A 27,810-nucleotide genomic window follows, 5' to 3' on the forward strand; every position below is an offset into this window, starting at 1 on the left:
AGATCTGGACGGCAGGCCTTCCCACTGGCTCATCGGGAGAAGTTCTAGTGATGCAGTGGTGGGGGGAGGGAAAACGTGGGAGGGGAGGGTATAATATTTACCTTCTCCCACTCCAAGAGTTGTGCCATTGCTGGTACTTGTAAAGAATAATATAACCATCTGAACCACTTGGTATAGGGGAAAGAAGCTTCTCAGGTCATTGTTGCATGAGTATTTTTCTATTTTTCTCTCACATGTGATATACATAGTAAATACATGCAGGGTAGATTCATGGTACAGCATATATGGAATTTATGTGTGTCTATATATGTGTGTGTGTGTATATATATATTCATTTTTTTCTAATGGTCGAAAGGTATAAGAAGTCCTCTAGACATCTGCACATTAATTTTATCTGCAAAGATATTTTAAACCAAAATCAAAGGGGTAGCCCAGAGAGACAGCATGTTCTAAATTAAAGGAAGGAATGAAAGCCCAGAACGGATGTTCATAACAGTGACCATTAAATATTGAGGAAAGGTTCAGTGATGTTCTGCACACATTGCTACCCCAGCAGGCAACTGTGTTATTATTTAAAGGACATTGGTGCATAACATGTGGCCCTTCTCTCAGAATATAGACATGTCTTGGTGCTAGAGGTAAGCACCCAGATGAGGCATTGCTATCCTAAAATGATTTCTTAAGGCGTTTATCAGTGATTCTCACCCCAGACATCATGCTCCCAACCTCTCTGGTCCAGACAACTAGAAATGAACTGTATTTCATTAATGTGTTCTAGGCTGGGTGTGGTGGCTCATGCTTGTAATCCCAGCACTTTGGGAGGCCGAGGCAGGTAGATCACTGGAGGTCAGGAGTTTGAGACCAGCCTGGCCAGCATGGTGAAACCCTGTCTCACAAAACAAACAAAACAAAACAAAACTAGCCAGGCAAGGTGGAGCGTGCCTGTAGTCCCAGCTACTCAGTAGGCTGAGGTGGGAGAATCACTTGAACCCAGGAAGCGGAGGTTGCAGTGAGCTGAGATTGTGCCACTGCACTCTAGCCTGGGTGATAGAGTGAGACTCTGTCCCAAAATAAAAATAAAATACGTTCTAGAAGGTAGCTCTAATTTTTAGAAAGTTCTTCCTTACCTTCATCCCAAAGTTTGTTTCCTTTGTCTGCTTCCACAAAATCAACTTGCCATGCAATCTATCTGATGGCATATAGTAACAGAGGACTCTTTTGCAAACAGTCCATCTCAGGTTTAATCATTTATGTTCCTCTACCTCTTGGAAGCTCTGTCAGGTTTCTGGGTTAGGTGTTGTGGTCTAATAGAGTTCATGGTTTCTACAATATGGGTGGGTTACCTACGCATGTATATAGCAGTTCACAGTCACTGTGGGACAGTGATCTTATTGAGATGTTTTGCTTTATGGTTTGCCTTTAAGTTATGACTATCATAATTATTACTTAGGACCTTTAAAAACAGATTTTTTTTTTTTTTTTTTTTTTTTTTTTTTTTTTTTTTTTGAGATGGAGTCTCGCTCTGTCACCTAGCTGGAGTGCAGTGGTGTGATCCTGGCTCACTAGAACCTCCTCCTCCCAGGTTCAAGCGATTCTCATGCCTCAGCCTTCTGAGTAGCTGGGATTACAGGTGTCTGCCCCCAAGCTCTGCTAAATTTTATATTTTTAGTAGAGACAGGGTTTCACCATGTTGGCCAGGTTGGTCTTGAACTCCTGACCTCAGGTGATCCACCCACCTCAACCACCCAAAGTGTTGGGGTTGCAGGCATGAGCCACTGTGCCTGGCCAAAACACAGGTCTCTTAAGTGAAAAACCATTTGCTGGTTTTGATGCTAATTTCCTTTTGTAATTTTTATGTTAAGTAATTCTTTTGTCTGTCAAATGAAGACATGGAATATAGAACTAAAGAGAATGGGGATATGCAGGCTCTTTCAACTTTTGCACTTGACAGTGAGCATTTTGAAACCAAGACTGTGAGGCAAAGGGTTCTCTGAGCAGACATCAGTGTTTTCTTTTTCTTTGATTATTCAAGCGATGGCTTCACTCTGGCTAGGTTTGTATTTATGGCAGAAAAGAACATATGGACTTTTCTGTGACAGCATAACAAAACAGGTGGCTACTAAAACTAAATTTGTTTTTGTGCCACTATTTTGTAAAAACTACTGACTGGGCAGGATGGAAGGGGAGCTAGCTTTCCTCCAGCAGGTGGGGAGGCAACTGTAACTTATGTGTTCTTTAGGACAAATTCCCTTTGGGGTGGCCCTGTGGTCACATTGGCCACAGCAAATGGGCACGTCCTTTCAATGGAGTTAGGTTTGTAGAAAGTCATTGTTGAATGTGCTTAGTAAGGCCATTCTAACTGCCTTATAATGTTGCCACCTACAGTCATTGAAGTCAACAAGAGAGACATAGTCTTCCTGGTGGATGGCTCATCTGCACTGGGACTGGCCAACTTCAATGCCATCCGAGACTTCATTGCTAAAGTCATCCAGAGGCTGGAAATCGGACGGGATCTTATCCAGGTGGCAGTGGCTCAGTATGCCGACACTGTGAGGCCCGAATTTTATTTCAATACCTACCCAGCCAAAAAAGACATCATAACTGCTGTGCGGAAAATGAAGTCCCTGGACGGCCCGGCCCTGTACACGGGCTCCGCTCTAGACTTTGTTCGGAACAACCTGTTCATGAGCTCAGCAGGCTACCGGGATGCTGAGGGGATTCCTAAGCTTCTGGTGCTGATCACAGGTGGTAAGTCCCTAGATGAAATCAGCCAGCCTGCCCAGGAGCTGAAGAGAAGCAGCATAATGGCCTTTGCCATTGGAAACAAGGGTGCCGATCAGGCTGAGCTGGAAGAGATTGCTTTTGACTCCTCCCTGGTGTTCATCCCGGCTGAGTTCCGAGCTGCCCCATTGCAAGGCATGCTGCCCGGCTTGCTGGCACCTCTCAGGACCCTCTCTGGAACCCCTGAAGGTATGGTGGTGATGGCTTCAGACACACAGTGGGGTGGTCTCCAGGCAGGATCTCTGAGAACAAAACAAAATGAAGTTTATTTGTGTTTCACTAAGAGGCAATGAATGATAAAAACAGCAGCAACAAACACGATTTATTTCAGGTTCCCTTTTGCACTGGGTTGAGGATTGAATAGTTTACAATGTCATGCAATAAAATTTCATATGATAAGAACCATATGATTTAAACCATAGTGCCATGGGGCTACCTGTCTTTGAAGCTTCTGGCCTAGGAGGTCACATCTCAGTTCTCACTGCTTGTCAGATCCCTGTGTTCTTCAGTTTCTACTGGTGATTTCTGTCCAGTCTCCTCCCTACCGCCAGGATGTAGCTTACCTTTCCTGAGTTGACCATTTACTTCTAAACAACAGTGTGAACTTTTTTGGGCACAGTGTCCTCAGCTTTTACTCCCTCTCTTCTCTCTCATTAAGGGATTACTCTCAATGGGAAAGCATATTGAATGGCTGGGTGTGGAGTTCAAACCTAGTGGTTCTTCAAATCCCTCATTTAATATGATTGTCAGTGGAGAGTTATTTTTAAAGACATTATAAAGATCTATGAGCTAATGAGTTGAAGAAACATGATTCGCCATCCTTAATGAGAAGATGAGTATCACAGGATCATGCTTTCTCACCTTGCAGACTCGGTCACTAGAGGATTGCCTCACGTATGACTCATGCTGCCTGGATGCATGCTTTCTTTTCATACTCTCTGGTCTTCTAAATCTGTCTCTCTCTCTCTCATAAAATTTTTCTTAAAACTTTTAATCCACACTTTCATAGCCAAAGTTCAACTTAACCTAGGATATGATTTATTGTGAGGTCACAATTACAGTAGGGCATCAGGGAAGAAATAAAAAATAAAAATTTAAAGGCACAAGCTAAATGTGTTGGGCAGAATACTCTATTTTGAGAATTACAGTTTTTATTCTGAACGTGTATAACTTTGGCCAAGCCTAGCAAATAGTCTTTTACTATTTTGCTGTGTATTTATGGTCCCATCATCTCACTTTGGGGGAACTCCCCTGTTGGATGATTGCCTAGCAAGGCTGTGACTTCCTAATATGGAGTCCCAGTAGAGAAAGACAAACAGGGAAGTCTGAGGAAGACTTCAAGATGAGACCAGCCTACTTTTGTTACTTTTTTTTAGCCTTAAGGAAGTTCTCAGGTTAGTGAGGGCTAACTGCTGCTGAACTATGGATGGAAGACCCTCTGTTAGTGGGTAGAGGTGAGCCCCAGAGGACCCAGCCAGACACACTTAAACCTAGCTGGGGTGAGTGATGTGGAATGATGCAGCACCTTCATAGAATTCATTTTTAGGGAAGAAGCGTTCAGTTTCAAGAATTCTGATCATTTTTGTTGTTTGTAAACATGCTAACTTTGATGTTGTAGCTCTCTTTAAGGCAACTTGGTTTTGTAAACTTGGCTACCAATATGTCTCACAAACACCAGCCACCAACAGAGGAAAATATGCAGCCATCTGCCATATTTTACAAGATGGACATGCTTTGCCACACTGACTTTCTCTGTGTTCTAAATGTTGGCATGTGTGCACATGTTGTAGGCACACATGATAAAACTCTCTGTGGTTGTGTATGTCTCACTTTGTTTTCTGTGCTTCACTGCAGTTCACGCAAACAAAAGGGATATCATCTTTCTTTTGGATGGATCAGTCAACGTTGGAAAAGCCAATTTCTTTTATATGCGCAGCTTTGTAATGATGCTAGTTAACAGCCTTGATGTTGGAAATGACAATATTCGTGTTGGTTTAGTGCAATTTAGTGACACTCCTGTAACGGAGTTCTCTTTAAACACATACCAGACCAAGTCAGATATACTTAATCACCTGAGGCAGTTGCAGCTCCAGGGAGGTTCGGGCCTGAACATAGGCTCAGCCCTAAGCTATGTCCATGCCAACCACTTCACGGAAGCTGGCGGCAGCAGGATCCATGAACACGTGCCGCAGCTCCTGCTTCTGCTCACAGCTGGGCAGTCTGAGGACTCCTATTTGCAAGCTGCCAACGCCCTGACGCGTGCGGGCATCCTGACCTTTTGTGTGGGAGCTAGCCAGGCGAATAAGGCAGAGCTTGAGCAGATTGCTTTTAACCCAAGCCTGGTGTATCTCATGGATGATTTCAGCTCCCTGCCAGATTTGTCTCAGCAGCTGATTCAGCCCCTAACCACATATGTTAGTGGAGGTGTGGAGGAAGTACCACTCGTCCAGCCAGGTAAACCTCCCCTGTTGCCGGGAACTCCCTCTCCTTTCTCAGACACCACCCTGGCGGGTAGTTGGTCAGTCTGGACTCAAGAGCATTGTGGACTGTAGAAGGTCAATTGGCTCCCTTCCACTGAAATAATTTGAATGGGACTCGAGACACTGTACCAGCAAGGTTAGATAGACTCTGTCTAAAGGGTGTTCACTAAGGCAAGTCTAGAACATCCAGCTTATGTTCTGTCCGTTTTGTCTCATCCTTTATTCAGAAGGATTTTTTTCCTCTAATGACTGTGGGGATTCTGGAGTTCCAATCCAGAGTTGGGGGTGAGGGGGTGGAGAGAGGTAGAGAGAGAGAGATTTTTCTTACATGAGTATGCCTTGGGATTATTTAAAAATTGAAATTGTGTTTTTATATAATTTTTAAATGTTCAACATCTGCTGTATCTAGAAAATTATTTCTTATAAAACAAAGGTGCATCTTCATGCAGTACTAAGATGGCTTCCAGGGGAAGTCTAACTTATTCTTACTGTAAATTATTATGGTGGTAAGATATGGATGTATTAGATCTACCAGTCCACTAATGTCACACAGATGGGTGGCAAGACTAACCCAACTGAAACCTAATCAAAATAGTTCTAAGAATTGTTTGAACTGAGAATAATATTTACATTACATGTTGTGGTGCCCTGAGGGCTGTCATCTGTGTTTCCTATTGTCTCATTACAACAGATTGGGAAGCACTGACAAACAGCCTGACACACACAGCAACAATGGGCACTATTGTGGGTCTTGACCTGTAACCTCAAATTTAATGAATTGATCATTCAGTTACAGCAGATTCATGGCAACCCGGCTATCCTTGGGTGGTTGACCCATATCAGCTTTTTTTTTTTTTTTTCACTAGAGATTGAGATCAATTTTTTAAGCAAAAGAATGTTAAGGACCACATTTTCAATATTTTCATTTGCAACAGTTTGAAAATACTATCTGTTTTCCTGGAGTGATTGCCACTTGATGTAAGAAGAGAACATGGTGGGGTTTTTCCCTGGCTTGCTTTGTTGAAGATGCATGACGCTAGATGGGATAGGCTGATCTAGTCACTAGCTTTTGCAGATATGCACAGCTTTGAAATAGGACACTGTCAACACAAGTGGCATGAGTTTGGGTTTTCTCTTCTCTTGCTGGAACCGTGGTCATCAGATGAGTTTCGCCAACCCCCATTGTCAAATGCCAGTGGTGCTGGGTTGAAGTCACTTTGGTGCTTGTTATGTTCTCGTCCCTCATTGTGTCCTAATCTACCTACATTGCAGAGAGCAAGCGAGACATTCTGTTCCTCTTTGATGGCTCAGCCAATCTGGTGGGCCAGGGACAGTTCCCTGTTGTCCGTGACTTTCTCTACAAGATTATCGATGAGCTCAATGTGCAGCCGGATGGGACCCGAATTGCGGTGGCTCAGTACAGTGATGATGTCAAGGTGGAGTCCCGTTTCGACGAGCACCAGAGTAAGCCTGACATCCTGAATCTTGTGAAGAGAATGAAGATCAAGACAGGCAAAACCCTCAACCTGGGCTACGCCCTGGACTATGCTCAGAGGTACATTTTTGTGAAGTCCGCTGGCAGCCGGATCGAGGATGGAGTGCCTCAGTTCCTGGTGCTGCTGGTTGCAGGAAAGTCATCTGACCGTGTGGACGGCCCAGCAAGCAACATGAAGCAGAGTGGGATTGTGCCTTTCATCTTCCAAGCCAAGAACGCGGACCCTGCTGAGTTAGAGCAAATTGTGCTGTCTCCAGCATTTATCCTGGTTGCAGAGTCGCTTCCCAAGATTGGAGATCTTCAACCACAGATCGTGAATCTCTTAAAAACAGTGCACAACGGAGCTCCAGTACGAGGTATGGTAGAGAAACGCTAGTTGCTTCTGCCACTCTGTTCTCTAATGCATGAATTGAGGGCAGGCTGCTGGCCACTGGTCCTCAGATAGAAGCCCTCCTTGAGTTTACAGGAAAGGTGGAAAGTTAATCAGTAGTTTCAACAGGAACGATAGAATATGAGTTTTCTTTCTTTGCTTTGATTCTCTAGCTGCTCTCTCAGGAGAATCAGGGTGATTATTTTTAAGGACATTAGATTATTTCATAGTAAGACGTTATAAAGATTTAGATATCAGTGGTTAAAATCCTTTTTAAAAAACAGTTCTTACTGTATGCATAATAAAAGCTGTATCACATGGTTACATTATAGCTAAAACAGTCTTCATCTTCATATTCACCCAATGCCTTTATATTAATTGTTACAATTCCTTCACTGTGTTATAATTCCCTCACTAGTTCACTAAAAATTAAAGGATTAGAAGAGGCAGATAAATTCCCGTCAAAACTCTGCATTAAAATCCCAAACTGCTAATTCACATGACTATCACTTTTCGTTTAACCAGTTTTATTCAGTGATAAAAATGCAGTGAAGAGGGCAATTTTTCCTAACTGCCTTTTGATGAAAAGTGGAGACTCCAGAGCCTCTCCTTTGACTACTGGGCCTGTTGGCTTGGGATGGTAACTCTGACCTCCGGGTCACATTTCCTTCCATTAACCCGCTTGTGACTTGCAGCAACTCGCTTGAAACCTCCCATAGAGAAAATGCTAGTGGTATGCAGGTGCTGCCGTCCATATCTCTCCTCCCATCCCCATTTTTTTCTCGAATACAACTTTGAAAGTTAACAATACTCTTCAAGCATTGAAAGGTTCCAAAATAGAAGGGGTCCCTATATTGGTGTATTAGTCTCCCATTGCTGCATAACAAAGTCACACAAATTTAGTGGCTAATAACAAAACAAATTTATTATCTGACAGCTTTAAAGTTTGAAAATTGGAAACCAATCTTGCTGGGCTAAAATCAAGATGTCAACAGGCTGTGTTCTTTCTGCAGGTTCTAAAGGATTCTCCATCTGCTCACCTTTTCCAGCCTCCAGGGGCTGCCCGCATTCCTTGACTCCTGTCCCCATCCTCCATCCTCAGTGCCAGCAGCATGCCACCTTCTCTCCTTTCTGACCTCTGCTTCCATTCTTACTCTTCTCTCTCACTCTGACTCTCTTACCCCCTCTTATAAGGACACTTGTGATTGATTACATTGGGACCACCTGGCTAATCTAGAGCAATCCTCCATCCCCAAATCCTTAACTAAATCAGAGCTCCAAAGTTCTTTTCTTCAAGTTCAGAGATTTGGACTTGGACATCCTTGGGGTGCTGTTATGCAGCCCACTTCACTGATATGGAGTTGTTGATCTGGTGTCCTGTATGAGTCACCAGGCTATCCTCCTCTCAGTTTCAGGTGAAAAGGATGTGGTGTTTCTGCTTGATGGCTCTGAGGGTGTCAGGAGCGGCTTCCCTCTGTTGAAGGAGTTTGTCCAGAGAGTGGTGGAAAGCCTGGATGTGGGCCAGGACCGGGTCCGTGTGGCTGTGGTGCAGTACAGCGACCGGACCAGGCCCGAGTTCTACCTGAATTCATACATGAACCAGCAGGACGTTGTCAATGCCATCCGCCAGCTGACCCTGCTGGGAGGGCCAACCCCCAACACCGGGGCTGCCCTGGAGTTTGTCCTGAGGAACATCTTGGTCAGCTCTGCGGGAAGCAGGATAACAGAAGGCGTGCCCCAGCTGCTGATCGTTGTCACAGCTGATAGGTCTGGGGATGACGTGCGGAACCCCTCGGTGGTCCTGAAGAGGGGCGGGGCTGTGCCCATCGGCATTGGCATCGGGAATGCTGACATCACAGAGATGCAGACCATCTCCTTCATCCCAGACTTTGCCGTGGCCATTCCCACCTTTCGCCAGCTGGGGACCATCCAACAGGTCATCTCCGAGAGGGTGACCCAGCTCACCCGCGAGGAGCTGAGCAGGCTGCAGCCGGTGCTGCAGCCTCTGCCGAGCCCAGGTACGCAGGGAATGCTTTGCATCCTCACTCTATGTCACTGTCTGGGGCTATTTGTCTGGACTGTGGGCCACAAGATGTTTTTAATTTTGCTTTTCCTGCCACATGGAGTGAAAACTAAAATTACGGGAAAATTTAGGAACCCATGTGCCCTTTTTGGCCTCGATGGGCAGAAATGGCAGAAGTTCAAGGGGGAGACACTAAGATTCATGTTTTGGGACAAACTAAATTCTCCAAAAGGGACATAAATGCAGCTTGGAGTTCAGACTCCTTAACTCTGCATGAAGGCTTCTGTCTAGATATCCGAAGGGAGGGGCCGCCTAACTGATGACGCCTGTTCCAGATCCGTCTTGAGCCCCTCTGGTTGGCGTGGTCAGCAGCCTTCTGTGAGGCAGGAGGGAGTCTGACCACAGACACTCTGCAAGCTGGGACATAGGCTCTGAAATAGTGGTATCTGCAGAGCTCAGGTGTGAAGGTGACTTTTGACTTTGCTTGGTGCTGAGAAGTAAGTGTCTTAACTGGCAGGAAGGCCATTTGGCTCTTATGATCATAGTTTATTCGATTTGCTTCTTCCTGCGCCCTCTTTCTAGGTCTGGTACAATAAACTAAAAAATGGTGGGAATCTTGGTGCTGAGAAGGAAGGAGGGAAGATAAATCCACCTCTCAATAAATGCCTTCCAAGGGCCACTCTTCCTGGGTACTCAGATGGGAGGGCTCCCAGCGGCGAAGGAGCCAGATGCGGCCCGGCTCCCTTGTACCCCCTCACTCGCCTGCTCTTCCGAGAGGAGGGAAAAGAAGGACAGGTGGGGGAGGGGCAGAGGAAGGAGTAAAAACAAGTGAAAGAAAATCACCGCAGGACACAGCGAGTGATGAGGCTGGTGAGGACGACTATTAAGCTGCAGCTGAGAGGGGCTTGGCTTCTCCTCACTGGTTTCTGGGGCACAGAGCGATGTGCCCACCAGGCACATACGCCCACCAGGCACCCCTTGGGTGGCCTGTCTCCACCTCCTCGGCCCCCTTTCCTCCCACCTGCTCAGTGGCATCATCTGCAATCACCCTTTCCCCACTGTACTGGATGATTCCACCCGTGATAAAATGCACTGCATCTTCTCTCTTCAACACCCTCTCTGATGCTTGGCTCCCCCGCCAGCAGCACCTGTCTCGTTCTAAGACTTTATACTCTAAAGTCCCTCTCCTCTCATCCACTCTGAGCCCACCCTACTCTTTCCTTCATCCTTGCTCCTCCCCCAAGTGCTCCAGTTGAGGTCACTGCATCTGGCGATGGCTCTGGCTCCGGTGAAGCCCAGTGGCAGAGCCTCAGGTCCCTGAGCAATGCCCGCCGCAGTGCAGTGCCCTCCTTCCCAGGTGCCATCCTCGCTGGCGCCAAGGCAGCTCTTCTGGTTTCCGCTTCCCTCAGGTTTTTCACCCTTTACTCCTCTTCTCTCTGACGCATAAACCCCGAAATGCCCAGGACTCCCACTTCTTGGACTTTTAACAGTGGTGTTGGTGTCAGGATCCCCTGCCTGTGACTCCATGACAAACCGGGCGGTGGCTCATGAACGCTAAGAATGTGGTGCTGACAAAGGTGCAGCCATGCTCACATTTGTTTCGCAGGTGTTGGTGACAAGAGGGACGTGGTCTTTCTCATTGATGGATCCCAAAGTGCCGGGCCTGAGTTCCAGCACATCCGCACCCTCATAGAGAGGCTGGTTGAATCCCTGGATGTGGGCTTTGACACCACCCGGGTGGCCGTCATCCAGTTCAGCGATGACCCCAAGGTGGAGTTCCTGCTGAACGCCCATTCCAGCAAGGACGAAGTGCAGAACGCGGTGCGGCGGCTGAGGCCCAAGGGAGGGCGGCAGATCAACCTGGGCAGTGCCCTGGAGTACGTGTCCAGGAACATCTTCAAGAGGCCCCTGGGGAGCCGCATCGAAGAGGGCGTCCCGCAGTTCCTGGTCCTCATCTCCTCCGGGAAGTCTGATGATGAGGTGGACGACCCAGCGGTGGAGCTCAAGCAGTTTGGCGTGGCCCCTTTGACCATTGCCAGAAACGCAGATGAGGAGGAGCTGGTGAAGATCTCGCTGAGCCCCGAATATGTGTTCTCGGTGAGCACCTTCCAGGAGCTGCCCAGCCTGGAGCAGAAACTGCTGACGCCCATCACGTCCCTGACCTCAGATCATATCCAGCAGCTCCTAGCCAGCACTCAGTACCCGCCTCCAGGTGAGACGGGGGCGGCGGGGGCTCTCCTTGGAGTATTTTCCATGTAAAAAATAATAGGCTCAAAGGCCCTGGTACTCATAATAAATTAAATTAAAATAAACATGGTGTGCCCTTATCTTTATGGGTTTTTGAGATGGTCTGGCTCAGTTGCCCAGGCTGGAGTGCCGTGGCATGGTCACAACTCACTGCAACCTCTGCCTTCTGGGCTCAAGCCAACCTCCCACTTCGGCCTCCTGAATAGCTAGGACTACAGGCGTGTACCACCATGCCTGGCTAATTTTTGTATTTTTTTGTGGAGATGCAGTTTCACCACGTTGACCAGGCTGGTCTCGAGCTCCTGAGCTCAAGCGATCCGCCTACTGCAGCCTGCCAAAGTGCCAGGATTACAGGCATGAGCCACCGCACCCGGCACCTTTATGTTGTTTATGTCCGCCAGCCAGACACCACCAGGACGCAGTTGGGATTGAGCAGGTTGCGCCTATTGCTCATGGCATCCAGGGAGAATGCGTGCCGTGGTGAAGCATGGAGCATCTGCATAGGAGGGGTGCGGGAAGGACTGGGAGGACTTGAGCTAGTGGCAGGTCATTTTGTGGATGGCTTAAAGAAATGGAACTTTGGCCTGGATTGGATGTTGTCGAGACTGTGGAGGTGATTCTATGGCTGGCTATCTTAAGTCTTACCTAGAAGCAGGATGGCCTTGGTGTAGATTGGTAGAGAACAGCAGTCACTCCTATGAGCCAGGATGGGGGGCGTTTTTGTTGTTTTTGTGGTTTGCACAATGTTTTTCTTTTTGCCTGTGTTCAGATAGGGTTACAATGTGGTCTCATTTTGATCTTGCTCCATCATGATCACAGAGTGGCCTTGTCTGTTGTGAGTATTCTGTGAGATCATGTGTGTGCAACAGGAGAACCCCAAGGCTGTGCGTGCTGGGCCAGCTCCCCAGTGCAGGGGCTGATTCTCCCTTTCTCAGAGTGAACGGCTCCATCACAGGAGCTGCTCGGCTTCCACTGTGCCTCATTTACACTGTAAATAGCCCAATTGTGTATAAGGCAGAGGGCAGGTTGGAATGTGTTGAGCGTGGCAACATACAAGTTTAATAAAATGACATCTGAGAAGTACCTGAAATTCTGACTAATAGGAAAATGTGGCTCATCTTTCCGAGGATCTTTTCATTAATTTTATCGTTAAAAATGCGCTAATGTAAAGAAAATGAGGGTGGGGGGAGGCTGGGCATGGCGGCTCATGCCTATAATTCCAGCACTTTGGGAGGCTGAGGAAGGAGGATCGCTTGGGCCCAGGAGTTCAAGACCAGCCTGGGCAACACAGTGAGACCTCCATCTCAAAAAATAAAAAAAAATAGATATTTGTAAAATAAAATTTAAAAGATAAAGGCTTGGGCATGGTGGTGGATGCCTGTAGTTCCAGCTACTTGGAGGATGAGGAGGGAGGATTGCTTGAGCCTGGGAGGTCAAGCCCGCAGTGAGCTGCAATTGTACAACTGCACTCCAGCCTGGGAGACATCTCAAAAAAAAAAAAAAAAGGAAATAGAGGGAATAATAGTGGAAATAAAGACTTTGTGTAAATGCTAGAGATGTGTGAGCCAAAAGAAAAAAAAAATATGAGGACACAAATTCCTGGGAAGCCTTAATGTGACCCATTGGATATGGCACCGTGTTATATGATCCCCGCCCCCATGGGCTGAGCCTGGGCAGCACGCTGGGATGGCGATGGGGTCCTCAGGGGTCTCGCTTGCTAAGTGATGGCCTTGGACAAGGTGAGGACCTTTGGCCTCAGCTGTTTCTCTTCTTGTACAACAAAGATGTAGATGCCATTGGCCTTGGTCTCTTCTGGTAGCAACAGTTCATGACTGTAGATTGTGGTAGCCCAGGATTGATTTCCAAATGCTGCTTACATTTTAGAAATCAGTGGTAACCCAGACTACCATGCCAAAATTTAAATAAATTCAGAAAGACAGCTTTTGGATAACTTGAAATATTTCAAGAAGCAGAAATTGCTTTGGCGTAAAAGGTCCAATTTTTAATGGCTAATTTCAAAAGGCCCAAACTGACAGAAGAGCAGAAGACCAAACACCGCATGTTCTCACTCATAGGCGGGTGTTGAACAATGAGAACACATGGACACAGGGAGGGGAGCACTACACACTGGGGTCTGTTGGGGGGAAACAGGGGAGGGACGGTGGGGGGTGGGGAGCTGGGGAGAGACAGCAAGGGGAGAGATGCCAGATGTAGGTGATGGGGAGGAAGGCAGCAAATCACACTCCCATGTGTGTACCTATGCAGCAACCTTGCATGTTCTTCACATGTACCCCAAAACCTAAAATGCAATAAAATAAATAAATGGAAAACAAACAAAAAAACTCCAAAAGGCCCAAGATACAAACAACACATGCATCTTGGGATGTAATTTTAAGGTTGATTAAGATTATGGTGCAAAGTGCACACCTACTTACACACTGAACGTTTCCCTTTTTCTTCTCTGCTTGGCAGCAGTTGAGGGCGATGCTGCAGACATCGTCTTTCTGATTGACAGCTCTGAGGGCGTTAGGTCCGAGGGCTTTGCACATATTCGAGATTTCGTTATCAGGATTGTTCGAAGACTCAACATTGGCCCCAGTAAAGTGAGAGTTGGAGTTGTGCAGTTCAGCAATGATGTCTTCCCAGAATTCTACCTGAAGACCTATAGATCCCAGGTCCCAGTACTGGAGGCCATACGGCGCCTGAGGCTCAGAGGGGGGTCTCCACTGAACACTGGCAAGGCTCTGGAATTTGTGGCGAGAAATTTCTTTGTTAAGTCTGCGGGCAGCCGCATAGAAGACGGGGTGCCCCAACACCTGGTCCTGGTCCTGGGCGGAAAATCCCAGGATGACGTGTCCAGGTTTGCTCAGGTGATCCGTTCCTCGGGAATTGTGAGTTTAGGGGTAGGAGACCGGAACATCGACAGAACAGAGCTGCAGACCATCACCAATGACCCCAGACTGGTCTTCACAGTGCGAGAGTTCAGAGACCTTCCCAACATAGAAGAAAGGATCATGAACTCGTTTGCACCCTCCGCAGCCACTCCTGCACCTCCTGGGGTGGACACCCCATCTCCTTCACTGCCAGGTATGTGCTGTGTGACCCAAGACTATAGAGTGTGACATCAACATTTTTTTAATTAAAGAAGTAATCAGTAGTCGTTTTTAATACGTTTCCCCTCTCAAGGTTGTTTCTGCAGATAATATTAGAAATTAAATTCTGGAAAAGTAGTTCCATTGAAATTGCAGAGGGAAGCATATTGTTGATCTTCCGTCACTCCTGAGACTGATCATAGCCCCATTGAAGGGTCCTATGATGTTACATTGAATTAATTAATTACAAACTCATTGGCTTTCAGAATAGGGTGGCATCTTTGAAATCACCCAGTCCATGCTCCACTAAACATGACTTTGAAGTTGGCCCATGGCCAGTGGCCAGATGCCCACCATAGTCCCGGTCCCCTCATTCCTTGCCCCAGAGTGACAGTCAGGGAGCACTTCCCGGGAGGACATGCAGCCGTCCACCTCAGCTACTACCCCGTGCTCCTGGTTCTTATGTTTGGGGCTACGGGAACAAAGTGGATCTCTCCACCAGCCCATATTTTTCTTTACCCCTCCTCCAGGCAGGCACAATGTAGACATCTGAAGCAAACCATTAGGGTTCGTTCTCCAAGAGGGAGCCGTATGCCTGTTTCCCTAGCTCACTGCTCCCCTCCAGGCTGCCTGTGGCACATCTCACATCCCTCACACTGTCTTCAGTACTTCCTCCTCTGTACTTCAATCTCAATTGCTTGATTATAATCAAGAGATTACCCCCCACACCACTGATTTTCAGCTGGTTCCTACAAAGCTCTCAGATCATCCTCCAAAGGCTATTTTCCAATCTGTTTCTCCTGGTTCTTCCTTGCCCTGCCTCTAACACACCTCTCTCCACTTCCAGGCACTGTTTAAATTTTTGACCACAGAGGGAGTGTCTAGTGGCATTTCCTAAAATACCTGAGCTCACAGATGCCAAAGCCAGGTTCCTATTGAATTCTTGTCACAATGCCATTTTGCATGGGATAACTGAAGTTCTCTGTCACTGAGTTTTCACAGAGTGTGATATCAAATAATTTTTCTCCTTCTTGTTTAGATGATTTCTCACTCACCTTGTATTTAGCATTTTTGGGAGCTGCAAATTCAGGAACTGGAGATTAGAGAGGCATGGATTTGAGTGAAGGTTTTACTATGAATAATTTATTAGAAAAGTCTTATTTCAGTTATTTAATTTTACCTTTTGTGTAGTTATGTTCTGGGCCTGGAAACTCAATCTCTGCTTATTTTCACTTTGATCACTTCTAGAGAAGAAGAAAGCAGACATTGTGTTCCTGTTGGATGGATCCATCAACTTCAGGCGGGACAGTTTCCAGGAAGTGCTTCGTTTTGTGTCTGAAATCGTGGACACAGTTTATGAAGACGGTGACTCCATCCAAGTGGGGCTGGTCCAGTATAACTCTGACCCCACCGACGAATTCTTCCTGAGGGACTTCTCCACCAAGAGGCAGATCATTGACGCCATCAACAAAGTGGTCTACAAAGGGGGCAGACATGCCAACACCAGGGTGGGCCTGGAGCACCTGCGGGTGAACCACTTTGTGCCCGAGGCGGGCAGCCGCCTGGAGCAGCGCATCCCTCAGATTGCCTTCGTGGTCACGGGAGGAAAGTCAGTGGAAGATGCGCAGCATGTGAGCCTGGCCCTCACCCAGAGGGGGGTCAAAGTGTTTGCTGTTGGTGTGAGGAATATCGACTCGGAGGAGGTCGGAAAGATAGCATCTAACAGTGCCACAGCGTTCCGTGTGGGCAACGTCCAGGAGCTGTCCGAACTGAGCGAGCAAGTTTTGGAAACTCTGCACGATGCGATGCACGAAACCTTGTGCCCTGGTGTGACCGACGTTGCCAGAGGTAACTCCCATTCTGTGCATATTTTCCACCCTTTCCTGTTGAGGCTTGTGCCTCTTTAACTGTCTGGTCCCCAGCGCTGACCTCTGGAGTCCTTTGGCGTTTGGTTGCTTCGCACATTTACTTTTACCCACCTGAACTGGTCCTGACACCCACCTCACTGCTAACACAGGGTGTTCTTCCAAGATAAGAGAAGAAGTCTATTGTACCTGGCTTTTATAAGATTTACTTTTCTCTCCATTCTTTAATCCCTCAAGCAATTCAGATTTATTGATTCCTGTATCTAATTATAGATTTATTAGATCAAGTATTTGAGATTAGAGTATTTGGTTTTCAAGCGCTTTTAATTTAAAGCACAAAGTTGGGAGACATCTAAACACAGATGGTGTATCGTCACATGAAAGTTAATTAACAACACCAAAAAAGCCAACTTTTAAAAATAGCTTATAATTTGGCATCTAACAGTGATCCTCGTTTCTCTCTGTGAGAGGGGTAGATCAAATTTCTTCTCAAAGCTCACACACACAGCATCTCATTTTACACTTGAGCGTGATGCCCTGGTCCTCTGCCTGGGTTGTCCCTGTTGCTGGTGTAGGTAGAGTTCATTTCCCAGCCTCATCTTAGAGCTCATTACCTGTATTTCTCCTTTCCAGCTTGTAATCTGGATGTGATTCTGGGGTTTGATGGTTCCAGAGACCAGAATGTATTTGTGGCCCAGAAGGGCTTTGAGTCCAAGGTGGATGCCATCTTGAACAGAATCAGCCAGATGCACAGGGTCAGCTGCAGTGGCGGCCGCTCCCCCATGGTGCGCGTGTCGGTGGTGGCCAACACGCCCTCAGGGCCAGTGGAGGCCTTTGACTTTGACGAGTACCAGCCAGAGATGCTTGAGAAGTTCCGGAGCATGCGCAGCCAGCACCCCTATGTCCTCACGGCGGACACACTGAAGGTCTATCAGAACAAGTTCAGACAGTCCTCGCCGGACAGCGTGAAGGTCCGTGAGCCCCCTTTGTTCAGGTGCTCCCTAGGCAATTTCCAGATTTTTACTGTAAAGGAGGAAGCTCGTTCCCCCAAGTTAAATCCTCTGCATGTTTAACTGGGTTGTTAGTGCCTATATGGAAAAGTCCCTTATTTATTAACTGATCTAATGTCATATACTGTCTTCCTTATTGTGGTAGTCTTACTTGAGCTCTTAAAAAATCCTGGAAATCAGTAGTTAAACTTGAGTGAGTTGAATTTGTGATGGATTTATGTTTAATTATAGTCCTACCAATTAAATGAGTCAGCTATGTTCTCCACTTAGATTTCTCTGTGTGTGTGCATGCATGCATGTGTGTACATATGTACCTATATAGCGTGTAAACATACACACCATGTGAGTTTGTTAGGGGTATGATCATTAAGTACTACAGACTGGCTGGCTTTTGCAACAGACATTTATTTTCTCACAGTCTTGGAGGCTTGATATCCTCAAGGTGTTGGCAGGGCTGTTTCTCTGGAGTCCTCTCTGCTTGGCTTGTAGGCAGCAGTCTTCTCTCTGTGTCTCCACATGGCCTTCTGTCTGTGCATGTCTGTGTCCTTTCTCCTAAAACAACATCAGTCATACCAGATTAGGGTCCACTCTAATGATCTCACTAACCTCTTTAAAGACCCTATCTCCAAAGACAGTCCCATTCTGTTGGTACTTGGGGTGAGGACTTAACATGCAAATTTCAAGGGGACACAATTTAGCTCATAACACATGCACACACATGCATCCACACATGCATGCACACACATGTAAGCACATGCATGCACACGTGCACAAACATGGACACAGGCATGCACAATGCATACATACATTTACTTATACATGAACACACACATGCACACATATGCACATATGCATATTCCCATGCCCACACACACACATGCATGCATGCACATACATGCACACACACACCCTGCATGCACACATGGGCACCCACACACATGCACCCACACACGCATGCACACATACGCACCCACACAGTACACCCACATCCCCACACATGCACACACAGTGTACCCACACACATGCAAGCACACATGTACAATGCACTCACATGTGTGCACACACATGCACACATGCATGTATGTACACACCCACACACACCCACACACATGCACACATGTGCTTGCACACATGCACATGACTTCTAGAAACGACATCTTAGAAATATGAGAATGAGATAAATGGCTTTTATTGTCATTGCTGTTTGTCTTTTTTGTTTTTTTTAAATAAATTAAGCACTCAAATATACTCCCGAATTTTCAGTGCAATATCAAAGGCCTGTGAACATGGGTAATCATTCCCCAACTTGGCCGTCAGTTTCCAGTTTCCTTAAGTGTAAAACGAAGGCTTTGAGACAGCAAATCTCTCAGTTTTCTATCAGCAGTCTGTGATGCTCCTTTTAGTTTGCATGGGGTTTGACAGCTCTCTTGTCTTCAGGTGGTCATTCATTTCACTGATGGAGCAGATGGAGATCTGGCTGATTTACACAGAACATCTGACGACCTCCGCCAAGAAGGTAGGTGCCAAGGCTTTCTAAACACGAGAAGTCAATCCAGCTGAGGTGGGTGTGCCGCTCTGCTGGAGAGAAACTTTTCTGTTAATGCAGTCCCCGAGGGACCAGCGTGTCCTGGGAGACTCTTCCTCCTGGTGTCGTGGCCCTTCACCACCCACTTGAAGCTGTGGGATGGAGCTAACAAAAATTCCTTCCATACTTAGACAGCTTTACTGCTGTGTTATGGCCCTTCAGGTGGTAGAATGTGCAGAAAACATGATGCTTTTGCAAAAGATCATGAAGTATTGATTTGTTTAGCTTCATCCTATAAACTAGGAATTAATTACTAACAAAAATACATTGCTCTATTTTTGATTTGCAGTTATCACAGTTCAACATTTAATAATAATACAAAGAAAATAATGTAAGCAATGATGCAGCAAACATAAGGTGACTGGAAAGCAGCCATGCCTGTTATCAGACGTGGTATTTGACTGTTCACTTGCTTTGGTGTTTGGTAGCACTGACTATCAGAAAGTGGATGCCAACGCCAAAGGTTTAAGAAGAATTTACGGAGGTGCAATTTATCATAAGAATGTTCTATTTATTAGCTTGCTTTTCCCAAGCAATGGAGATGAGACTGCTATCATCTGATTTTGGAGGTGTTAGTATGTCAGTTCTTCCCACAGCGTGCTCGTGTTACAGAAGGCCAGAGCTTGAGAACTCACGCATGAATATACTTCATGGATGCCACTTCCTTTACTTTTAGTAATAGGTTTAGTTCTCAATATACCTGAATGAATATTCAGTGGAGTCCAAAGTTTCAGTATTTCAACTGTTCAGAGTAGCCAATTAACTTGATTAAATATATTTAAGTTAAAAGCTAAATTTTACACTGAAGTTTTCTTTAAAAATGTAGTCAGGAAAAAAAGACATTGCCGTTCCCACGTGCCTAGGTGAGGCATCTTTTTTTGCAGGTGTCCGTGCTTTGATCCTGGTGGGCCTTGAACGAGTGGCCAACTTGGAGAATCTGATGCATCTGGAGTTTGGGCGAGGGTTCATGTATGACAGGCCCCTGAGGCTTAACTTGCTGGACTTGGATTATGAACTAGCGGAGCAGCTTGTGAGTTTTTTTGATGTCTGTATACACAAACCAGTTTAGATACCACAATTTTTGGCATTTCAAGAGAATGAAGTTAATTATCACCAGGTGAATGGGGGATGGGTGCCTTGGTGGATATTTAAGTTTATTTAATTCACCTAATTCCTTGTTGCCATAACACGTGTGAATCTGGAAATGGAAATAGCAAATCGCTGGAAAAACAGCAAACTGGAAGGGGGCTCTAGGCACTCTGAGGTTGTGGCCTTAGCATTTCCTCTGCTCTCTTAACAACAGCCTCCTTTAACACCATCGCTGGGATGCAAGCCATTGAGATTGGCCATCCTCAAACAGGAAACCATGTCAAGCACATCTGAAATCCTGCATGATAAAAACAAGAACATGCAGGAAAAGAAAGGCCATTTCTGGGTGGAGAAGTGCTTTAATTGCTTTCTCTAGTTTCCCTTAGAGTCAATGAAGCGTCCCTCAGAGGCTTCCTAATCCTCCCAGGGCCAGCCTCTCTCAGCTGGAGGAGTGACTTCCTGGTTTGGACTGGGAGTGGAGCTTTTGGGAGGTGTAGGGCTTTGCTGTGATCTCAGAGGTTCTTTGGTGGTAGCAAGAGTGGACTGTGGCTATAAGAATGGGATGACTGGACTCTGCTCCTTCCTTTCTTCCCTACCTCTTCACAGGGCTAGAATTAGGATTTTTTTTTTTTTTTAATTGGGTGGAAGTAGATTGAGTTAGTTCACAAATCTGGGATATGGGAGAAAGCGAAAGCTCTTGGAAGCTCATTGTAAGAAAGTGCATGTGCCCACCATTAGCTTAGCAGATGGAAATGTATTTGAGGCATGCCCTGTTCTGCATAAGGTCAGGGACCGCATGGGATGAGAATGTAGAGGGTATCTGTGTGACCTGGAGTTGAGAAGCTTGTGGCTCCCAGGCCAGGACCACTTGTGCGTGCTCCCACCACGGCTGCTCCAGAAGCCTCTTTCCGGCCTGGCACCATATCTCAAGACTCTCACCATGGTTCCAAAGAAGGGCAGTCATGGATTTCTGTTTTGGAACCACCTTCAGTCTTGGCCATCTGCCATTTGCTTGGCTTTGCATTTTGGGACTGGAACATATGTAAGTTACAGTTAAGATTTGATGATGGAAAATTCTAGAAATAAGGTCCAGCCGGCGGTGACATTGTGGATAAAATCTATCTTACTTTGGTTGTTCTTTCCTTTCCTGTTGGTGACTTCCCACCTGTACCATGCCTGCCAGGAACTGGGCCCTCCTGACTTTGCTGGCCAGTCGTCCAGCAAATGTCACCTGGAGGGCCTTCATCTCGCACCATGAAATCCCCATGTATCCGATTTTGACCTTTAAAGCATATTTGTGATTTTCTGCTGGGCATTTCTTGATATCTGGATGTTTGGTTTCTCTTCCTTTTTGTAGGACAACATTGCTGAGAAAGCTTGCTGTGGGGTTCCCTGCAAGTGCTCTGGACAGAGGGGAGACCGAGGGCCCATCGGCAGCATCGGGCCAAAGGTACGGTGGCTTTATCCTTGCCCACCCCTGAGATGAGGTGTTGGAAGTCTGATATTCCTTTGGTAGGGTAATTTCTCTAACAGGAGAGCATGGAGATGAAGGAGGAGACCAGAGACCATTCTTTACGGTAGATAGAGGATCTCTGAGGGGCAAACCCCTGTGCTGCTGTTCTGGGGCCCATCCCAGTGAAGATGGTTCAGGCGGGGTCTTCCTTCTGCACGGGATAATCTGTACTTTAACATCTTGGTTCTTCATTTCATAAAATAACGTTCAAGTGAGCTGGTGTCCCTGACAGCAGCCTGGCTGCGAATGGCGGCTGGAACTCATAGCATTTGCCTTGAGTCAGCAGGAACTGACAGGCTTCCTTGGCAGAGCAGGGGCCTAAGAGATCCTGACAGGGAGAATCATGACACTGTGTCGTGAGGGGACAAGTGGTAACCGGGAAAGCCATGCTGAATTTTAGTGCTGCTCTGCGAAATGAAGGGGGGACCACAGAGGACCTTACGCTAGAACAAAGACCACCGGGTTTAACGAAGGCCCCGTTTCACCTTGTTTCAGGGTATTCCTGGAGAAGATGGCTACCGAGGTTATCCTGGTGATGAGGGTGGACCTGTAAGTAAACATTGCTTTAGTCCCTAAAATTTCACCCCCTCCTTGTTCCTTACCCATTGGGATTGCATTGTGGGTTTCATCATTTATTCAGTGGCGGGTGGCTTTCCCTTTGGGAGAAAAATTAATTTCTAATTTTCTTAACAACTTTGCCCACATGCCTAAGTATGAGAATCCAAGTATGACAAATGTGGGCATGAAGTGTGGGATTTGTTCTTACGCCATTTCAGAGAGAAGGATTAATTGGTTTCTGAGCCAGGGGGCCACCGATATGCGCACCCAGTGTCTACTAGGTTAAGACATGCAAGCAGAGATGGGAGTGAGCTGGGGGCAGGGGCACAGCACAAAAACTCACCAGGGCTGCAGGGCTTACCCCGTTAAGGGCAGTCCCCAGAGGGAATGCTGCTGGATCAGATCATCAGTGTTCGAGGGTCTTGGGGATGGACAGACCCCAGTGGCAGGGTCCATGGGAGCAATGCCTGGGACAGATGCCTGTCTGAGGGGGTTTGGGACACTAGATTCAGGTCCAGCCCTGGGATAGAGGGGACAGATGGGCTCACGAAGAGCAGTGCAGTCACCACGGCCCAGCCCAGCAGGGCTCAGCCAGGGAACTGGGGACCAAGCATCACCTGGAGGAGCTGTCAGGCCAGGGGATCTTCTTGGGATTCAGCACCCACAAGGACACAGTGCTGGGACTCACCCACCCTCAGCCCACCGGGCAGTGCTGTCTGCCCTGCTGCCGTCTCAGATCTCATTCCCTTCAGGGGACCTGCAGGTTCCAGGCCAGGCCTCATGCAGGGGCCCAAGAGGCTCCCTGGCTCATGTAGCCTCCATGAGTGTTTCCCATGGTGAAATCTGCTTTCTGCTGCGTGCTGTTCACAGTGCCCTTCACGCTGCTGCAAGCCCAGCAGAGACAGGGTGATGAGGGGCCCCAAATTGCAAAATGCCTTTGTTTCTCATGACAGGGTGAGCGAGGTCCGCCTGGTGTGAACGGCACTCAAGGTTTCCAGGGCTGCCCAGGCCAGAGAGGAATAAAGGTGAGGCGTGGGTGATGGGTGTGCTAGTGTGTGGAGGGGTCAGGTGACGCGCGGTTTCTTCAGATGCTGCCAGGGAGGGAGGCCACTGGCCCAGGCTTCTTGACCTCAACATTCAGCAGCCTGTGACCTCTCATTGGAAGGCAGTTCTGAGCGGGATGGGTTCGGGAGCAGAGGCTGCAGCTGGTGGGGAGCCTAAGAATGGAGAAATAGTTTCCTATGGAAACATGAAGCAGTCAGAAAATGCTCACAAGGAAAGAACATGGGCCAGGGTGGAGGCGAGGCTGGTGCCCGTGGCCCTGGCCTTGGACCGTGGGAGCAGCCGGGGAAGGGAGTGGAGTAGGGGGATGGCAGCCGGGTTAAAGGCTGGTGAACTTGCTTCTCTGTTTGCTGAAGTTTGAAGGCAGGTGCAGAAGGGAAGGGCTGCAGAGCTGTAAAGTCAGCCTCTGCCTGGAAAGTCAGCTCCTTGTCCTGGGTTTTGCCTCCCCACCCCCCAAGGAGCCAAGACCACCCAAGCATTCAGTTCCGGTTTTAGGTTTAAAATACCGCACGTGGTGGTGAGAGAGGAATCCAAAGGGGTGGAATTCTAATATTAAATTTTCAGACACTGCAGCATTCAGATGGGGTGGAGTGGGGGAACAGCCCTTGGCCTCTTCTCCCTGGGGGGCCAGCCCTGCAGGAAGAGCTCATGCTTCCCCTGTCCTCTTGCCTTCCAGGGCTCTCGGGGATTCCCAGGAGAGAAGGTACGCAAGCTTGGTTTTGTTTCATAAATGGAAAGCTCTCCCCTCTCCCGGTATTTCTCACTTTTTCCTTTGCCAGAATAGCCTTCTAGACTTACCTGTCTGCCTCATTCCCTCTCAGGGCGAAGTTGGGGAAATCGGACTGGATGGTCTGGACGGTGAAGAGGTAAGTGATTTTACTTTAAGTCCAAACTGCTTTTGGTTCAGAAGGTTCCAGAAACTAACAACTCAGTCTATGATAGAAATTGCAACGGATGTGACCTCTAATCCTTGTCTTTGGCAGGGAGACAAAGGATTGCCTGGTTCTTCTGGAGAGAAAGGGAATCCTGGAAGAAGGGTAGGTGTATTTCCACAGTGCTGCTATTATGGAAAGACTATTAACATTTCATTTAGGGAATAGTTATTTCCTATCCTCATGTATGTCAAGCCCACTTCCTACAGACAGCCTTCCCTGACTTCCCCGGTAGGTGTGCCTGTGATATCCCCTCTCAGCTCTGACACATTACAGCACATTTTCTTGTCTGGAGATCACGTCCCATAGGCCAGAAACTGAGTTTGTTTTGTTATAAATAAATCTCCAGTGCCTGGCACAAAGTGAGTCCCCAATAGATATTCATGGATTAACTGAATGAATAAAAAATATGTGGAAGCGAATTTGCCTTCATGGCGAATGAGTAAATTGTAAGCACTGTTCTAGTTATGCTTTATGAATTGAAGAATGTGATTTGTAGTGTGAGATAAAAATGGAAACCTCTAGTTTTTAGCATCCACCTGTGCTTCTTCTTTAGGGTGATAAAGGACCTCGAGGAGAGAAAGGAGAAAGAGGAGACGTTGGGATTCGAGGGGACCCGGTAACGATTTCTTTACTGACGATTTCAGACCCGAGGCTGAGGAGGAGGGCTGTGGGGAGAGTGGATGAAAGGAAGAATTCTGCTTTTGAAATTGCTTTACAATATGTTGATAAAATATTCTTTTCTTGCAATTTTGGGGTTTCGGGAGATGCGTTTGTTCTCTTGCTAACAAGATAATCATTTGCGAGTTCGGTTATACAAAGATCTGAGAAGTTCCCAACAATGCGGTATCAGGGCGCTTTAAATTTGCTTTTAGAAAAGAGAGAAGTTTGCAGCTTTTTCCATTTTGTGGCTCTGTAGAACCTTTAAGCAAATGACCACTGCAAGCTAGCCTCCTCCTCCAGCACATCCTGCCTCTGTGGCCAAGGATAAGCAAGAGTGAGCCTGGGGTGTCCTCCTCCCTGGGGAAGAACCACTGCCCCATTTTTTGAGGCTAAGAGTGCCTCGTTGATCCTGTGATTGGGTTCTGTGGGGGCTGCATGGATGTTACCTGGATGGGCTGTGGCCGAACGGCTTGTCCCTTGGAGCCTTGCATGCAGGTCCTTGCTAATATTTCCCTGACCACCCAGTTCAGTGGCAGCTGCTTTCCTTGTGTATGTGGCTCATTTCCCTTTCCCATGCCATTTTCAGGGTAACCCAGGACAAGACAGCCAGCAGAGAGGACCCAAAGGAGAAACTGGCGACATTGGCCCCGTGGTAAGGCGCTGCACATTCCTAGACTCTTGCTGTGCTGAGGGCAAGAGAAAGGACACGCTCCTCAGCCCATCAGCAGGCACAGAGGCCAAAGACGTGGCCTTTAACACTGCAGAGTAGCCTAAGGTTAGGAGCAGAGTCCCTGTGAAGGGAGTCTCTGTGGTGAACCAGAGCAACCCTTGCCAAATGGGGCTTCTTAGAAGAATCTGTGCACCTTAGATATTTACAGAAGGTGCTTGTTAAGCCTAAGTCTTGTATAGGTGGGAGTGTACTGAAGTCCAGTGCATCCTAGAAGTGTGCACCTGCCCTCCTGCAGACAGGCTCTTCCTGTGTGAATTGGCCCCTTTCCCTGCAATGTCTTGTGCAACATTTTTCTCTGCAGATGAGAATCTCATGCTAATTTTCCCCCACACCAGGGTGTCCCAGGGAGAGATGGAGTACCTGGAGGACCTGGAGAAACTGGGAAGAATGTGAGTGCCTTTAGGCCTTTGGGGGGGCTCTGTGGTGTTACTTAGTGTCATAAGATCTGCCCGACATTACCGGTGCGCAGTTTCTCCGCAGCTCTTCACTGAGGGAATGTAAAAGGCTTTCTGAAACAGTTGTTCTCCAATCTGTTTTCATTCTTGCAATTTACTTGGTGCTTCATCTCTTCTCTCTCCCTAATCCTTGCTCTCCCCAAAATCATACTGATTTAAAAATAATATATTTGCTGCTTTAAGATATCTGGCTGGGTTTGATCCAACTAAATATTTAAGAAACCTAAATATTTAAGAAATACTAATACTGGGGGGGGGGTTGTAGATTTGTTGCTTTTGTAATTATCTGTGGGTTTTTTTTTTTTTTTGTGCTGCCATAAGTGAAATAACAAAAGGAGATTTGTTTTGTTTCTGGTGTGTTGCATCTTGTAATTTCAAGACATTTCAGAGATGTCTGCAGCAGAATATTTCCTTATATGCCTAATCCTCAGTCTTGTTGAAGAAACGCTAAAGTCAGAGTGATGTGGATGATCTTTCTGAAACCATCCAAAAGTTTCTAGGGTCCCTGGGCACAGACAACATGTGCCTTGCAGCTGGGAGAAGACCCCTGCTCAGGGAGGCAGTGGTGTAGAAGTTTGTTAACCCTCAGAAGTTGTTCAGGATGCTAGTGGGTACCTAGAAGAGGTATCTGCTTAGAAATGAACAGAGCACAAAGGCTGCAAATTGGGGCTTGGTGCTGGGAACTGGGCCCTCAGCCATGTCCCAAGGGGCAGCAGCACGTTCGGCCCTAGCACTAGGGCCAGTAGAGTATGCTGGGGCGAGGGGCTTTCAAAAGGAGCGACTCACCACAATCAAATAAAGGAATGTGGGCATCACTTTGCTTTGAAGATTCAGAAGAAGCTGGGCACAGTGGCTTATGCCTGTAATCCCAGCACTTTGGCAGGCAGAGGTGGGTGGATCACAAGGTCAGGAGTTCAAGACCAGTCTGGCCAACATGGTGAAACCCTTCTCTACTAAAAATACAAAAATTAGTCGGGTGTGGTGGTATGCACCTGTAATCCCAGCTACTTGGGAGGCTGAGGTGGGAGAATCACTTGAACCTGGGAGGTAGAGGTTGCAGTGAGCCAGGATCGCACCACTGCACTCCAGCCTGGGCAACAGTGCGAGGCTCAATCTCAAAAGAAAAGAAAGAAAAAGAAGGAAAATTCAGAAGAAAATAGAAATTTTGAAAATGTAATTTTTAAAAGTTTGAGCACTATTTATTTACTTACTTTTAATACGTTTTGAAGACCTGGATCAACTGCTTGGAAGTGAGCATTATTTTTGAGTAATGCTATATAATGAAAAAGAAGCTATAGAATGAAAAAGAAGAAATGCTCATCAAATGTTACAGTGGGCTATCACAGCTCAGCGTGTAAGCAGAGTTAAAACTTGGTTTCATGAAATGATTTAAAATTGAGCAGTTCATGAGATTAATTTAAATTCTACACACAAGGTAGAAACTGGATTTGAATTCGGTTACAATCACAGGATCTTGTGGACTCAGTTCTGCCTTTTGTGGCAGGATAAGGACTGGCCTAATGGCCTGCTATCCCTTCCCTTAGGACCACAGTGCCAGGCTCAGGCCAAGCTGAAATGTGTCCCTCCCACTGGGCTTTGGCATGCCTACATCCCCCCGTTTAGAGTCTCTGCAGGTCGCCTGCGGCCTGAGCAATGTATCACTGAGTGCTGGTGGGCTCCCATGGAGCTCTAGGATGTCTCTTTTGGGAGGGGCCAGGCCAGACTGTTGCTTTGTGGACGAGAAGAGTGTCCTTTTCCTTCAAATTTTCCACGGAAGGTGGCCAAGATCTTCCATTGAAGCAGGTGGCACTACAGCGAATAATGGCAAACTGATCACCCCAGATCACTGGGCTGGTCCAT

The 27,810-nt window shown here is 47.0% G+C and overlaps 1 protein-coding gene across 6 annotated transcripts in view; it reads left to right on the forward strand.

Moving 5' to 3' along the window:
* The window catches only part of COL6A3 (collagen type VI alpha 3 chain), a 90,118-nt gene that overhangs the window by 29,792 nt on the left and 32,516 nt on the right, over positions 1 to 27,810 (forward strand). For 3 of the 6 annotated variants that reach the window (XM_032277827.1, XM_032277822.1, XM_032277826.1), the window contains 19 exons: positions 2,386 to 2,970; positions 4,636 to 5,235; positions 6,534 to 7,112; positions 8,536 to 9,144; positions 10,756 to 11,361; positions 13,869 to 14,483; positions 15,737 to 16,336; positions 16,987 to 17,324; positions 18,801 to 18,879; positions 19,833 to 19,978; positions 21,395 to 21,487; positions 22,046 to 22,099; positions 23,062 to 23,133; positions 23,847 to 23,873; positions 23,992 to 24,036; positions 24,154 to 24,207; positions 24,659 to 24,721; positions 25,352 to 25,417; positions 25,831 to 25,884. In XM_032277827.1, the coding sequence (XP_032133718.1) occupies positions 2,386 to 2,970; positions 4,636 to 5,235; positions 6,534 to 7,112; positions 8,536 to 9,144; positions 10,756 to 11,361; positions 13,869 to 14,483; positions 15,737 to 16,336; positions 16,987 to 17,324; positions 18,801 to 18,879; positions 19,833 to 19,978; positions 21,395 to 21,487; positions 22,046 to 22,099; positions 23,062 to 23,133; positions 23,847 to 23,873; positions 23,992 to 24,036; positions 24,154 to 24,207; positions 24,659 to 24,721; positions 25,352 to 25,417; positions 25,831 to 25,884 (5,285 nt within the window). The remainder of the gene's footprint in view (positions 1 to 2,385; positions 2,971 to 4,635; positions 5,236 to 6,533; positions 7,113 to 8,535; positions 9,145 to 10,755; positions 11,362 to 13,868; positions 14,484 to 15,736; positions 16,337 to 16,986; positions 17,325 to 18,800; positions 18,880 to 19,832; positions 19,979 to 21,394; positions 21,488 to 22,045; positions 22,100 to 23,061; positions 23,134 to 23,846; positions 23,874 to 23,991; positions 24,037 to 24,153; positions 24,208 to 24,658; positions 24,722 to 25,351; positions 25,418 to 25,830; positions 25,885 to 27,810) is intronic. The other 3 variants (XM_032277828.1, XM_032277824.1, XM_032277823.1) reach the window with 2 other exon arrangements.

This window comes from Sapajus apella, unplaced genomic scaffold, assembly GCF_009761245.1.
Source record: "Sapajus apella isolate SASKATOON/1434 unplaced genomic scaffold, GSC_monkey_1.0 scaffold10, whole genome shotgun sequence".
In the NCBI taxonomy this organism is placed as follows: domain Eukaryota; kingdom Metazoa; phylum Chordata; class Mammalia; order Primates; family Cebidae; genus Sapajus; species Sapajus apella.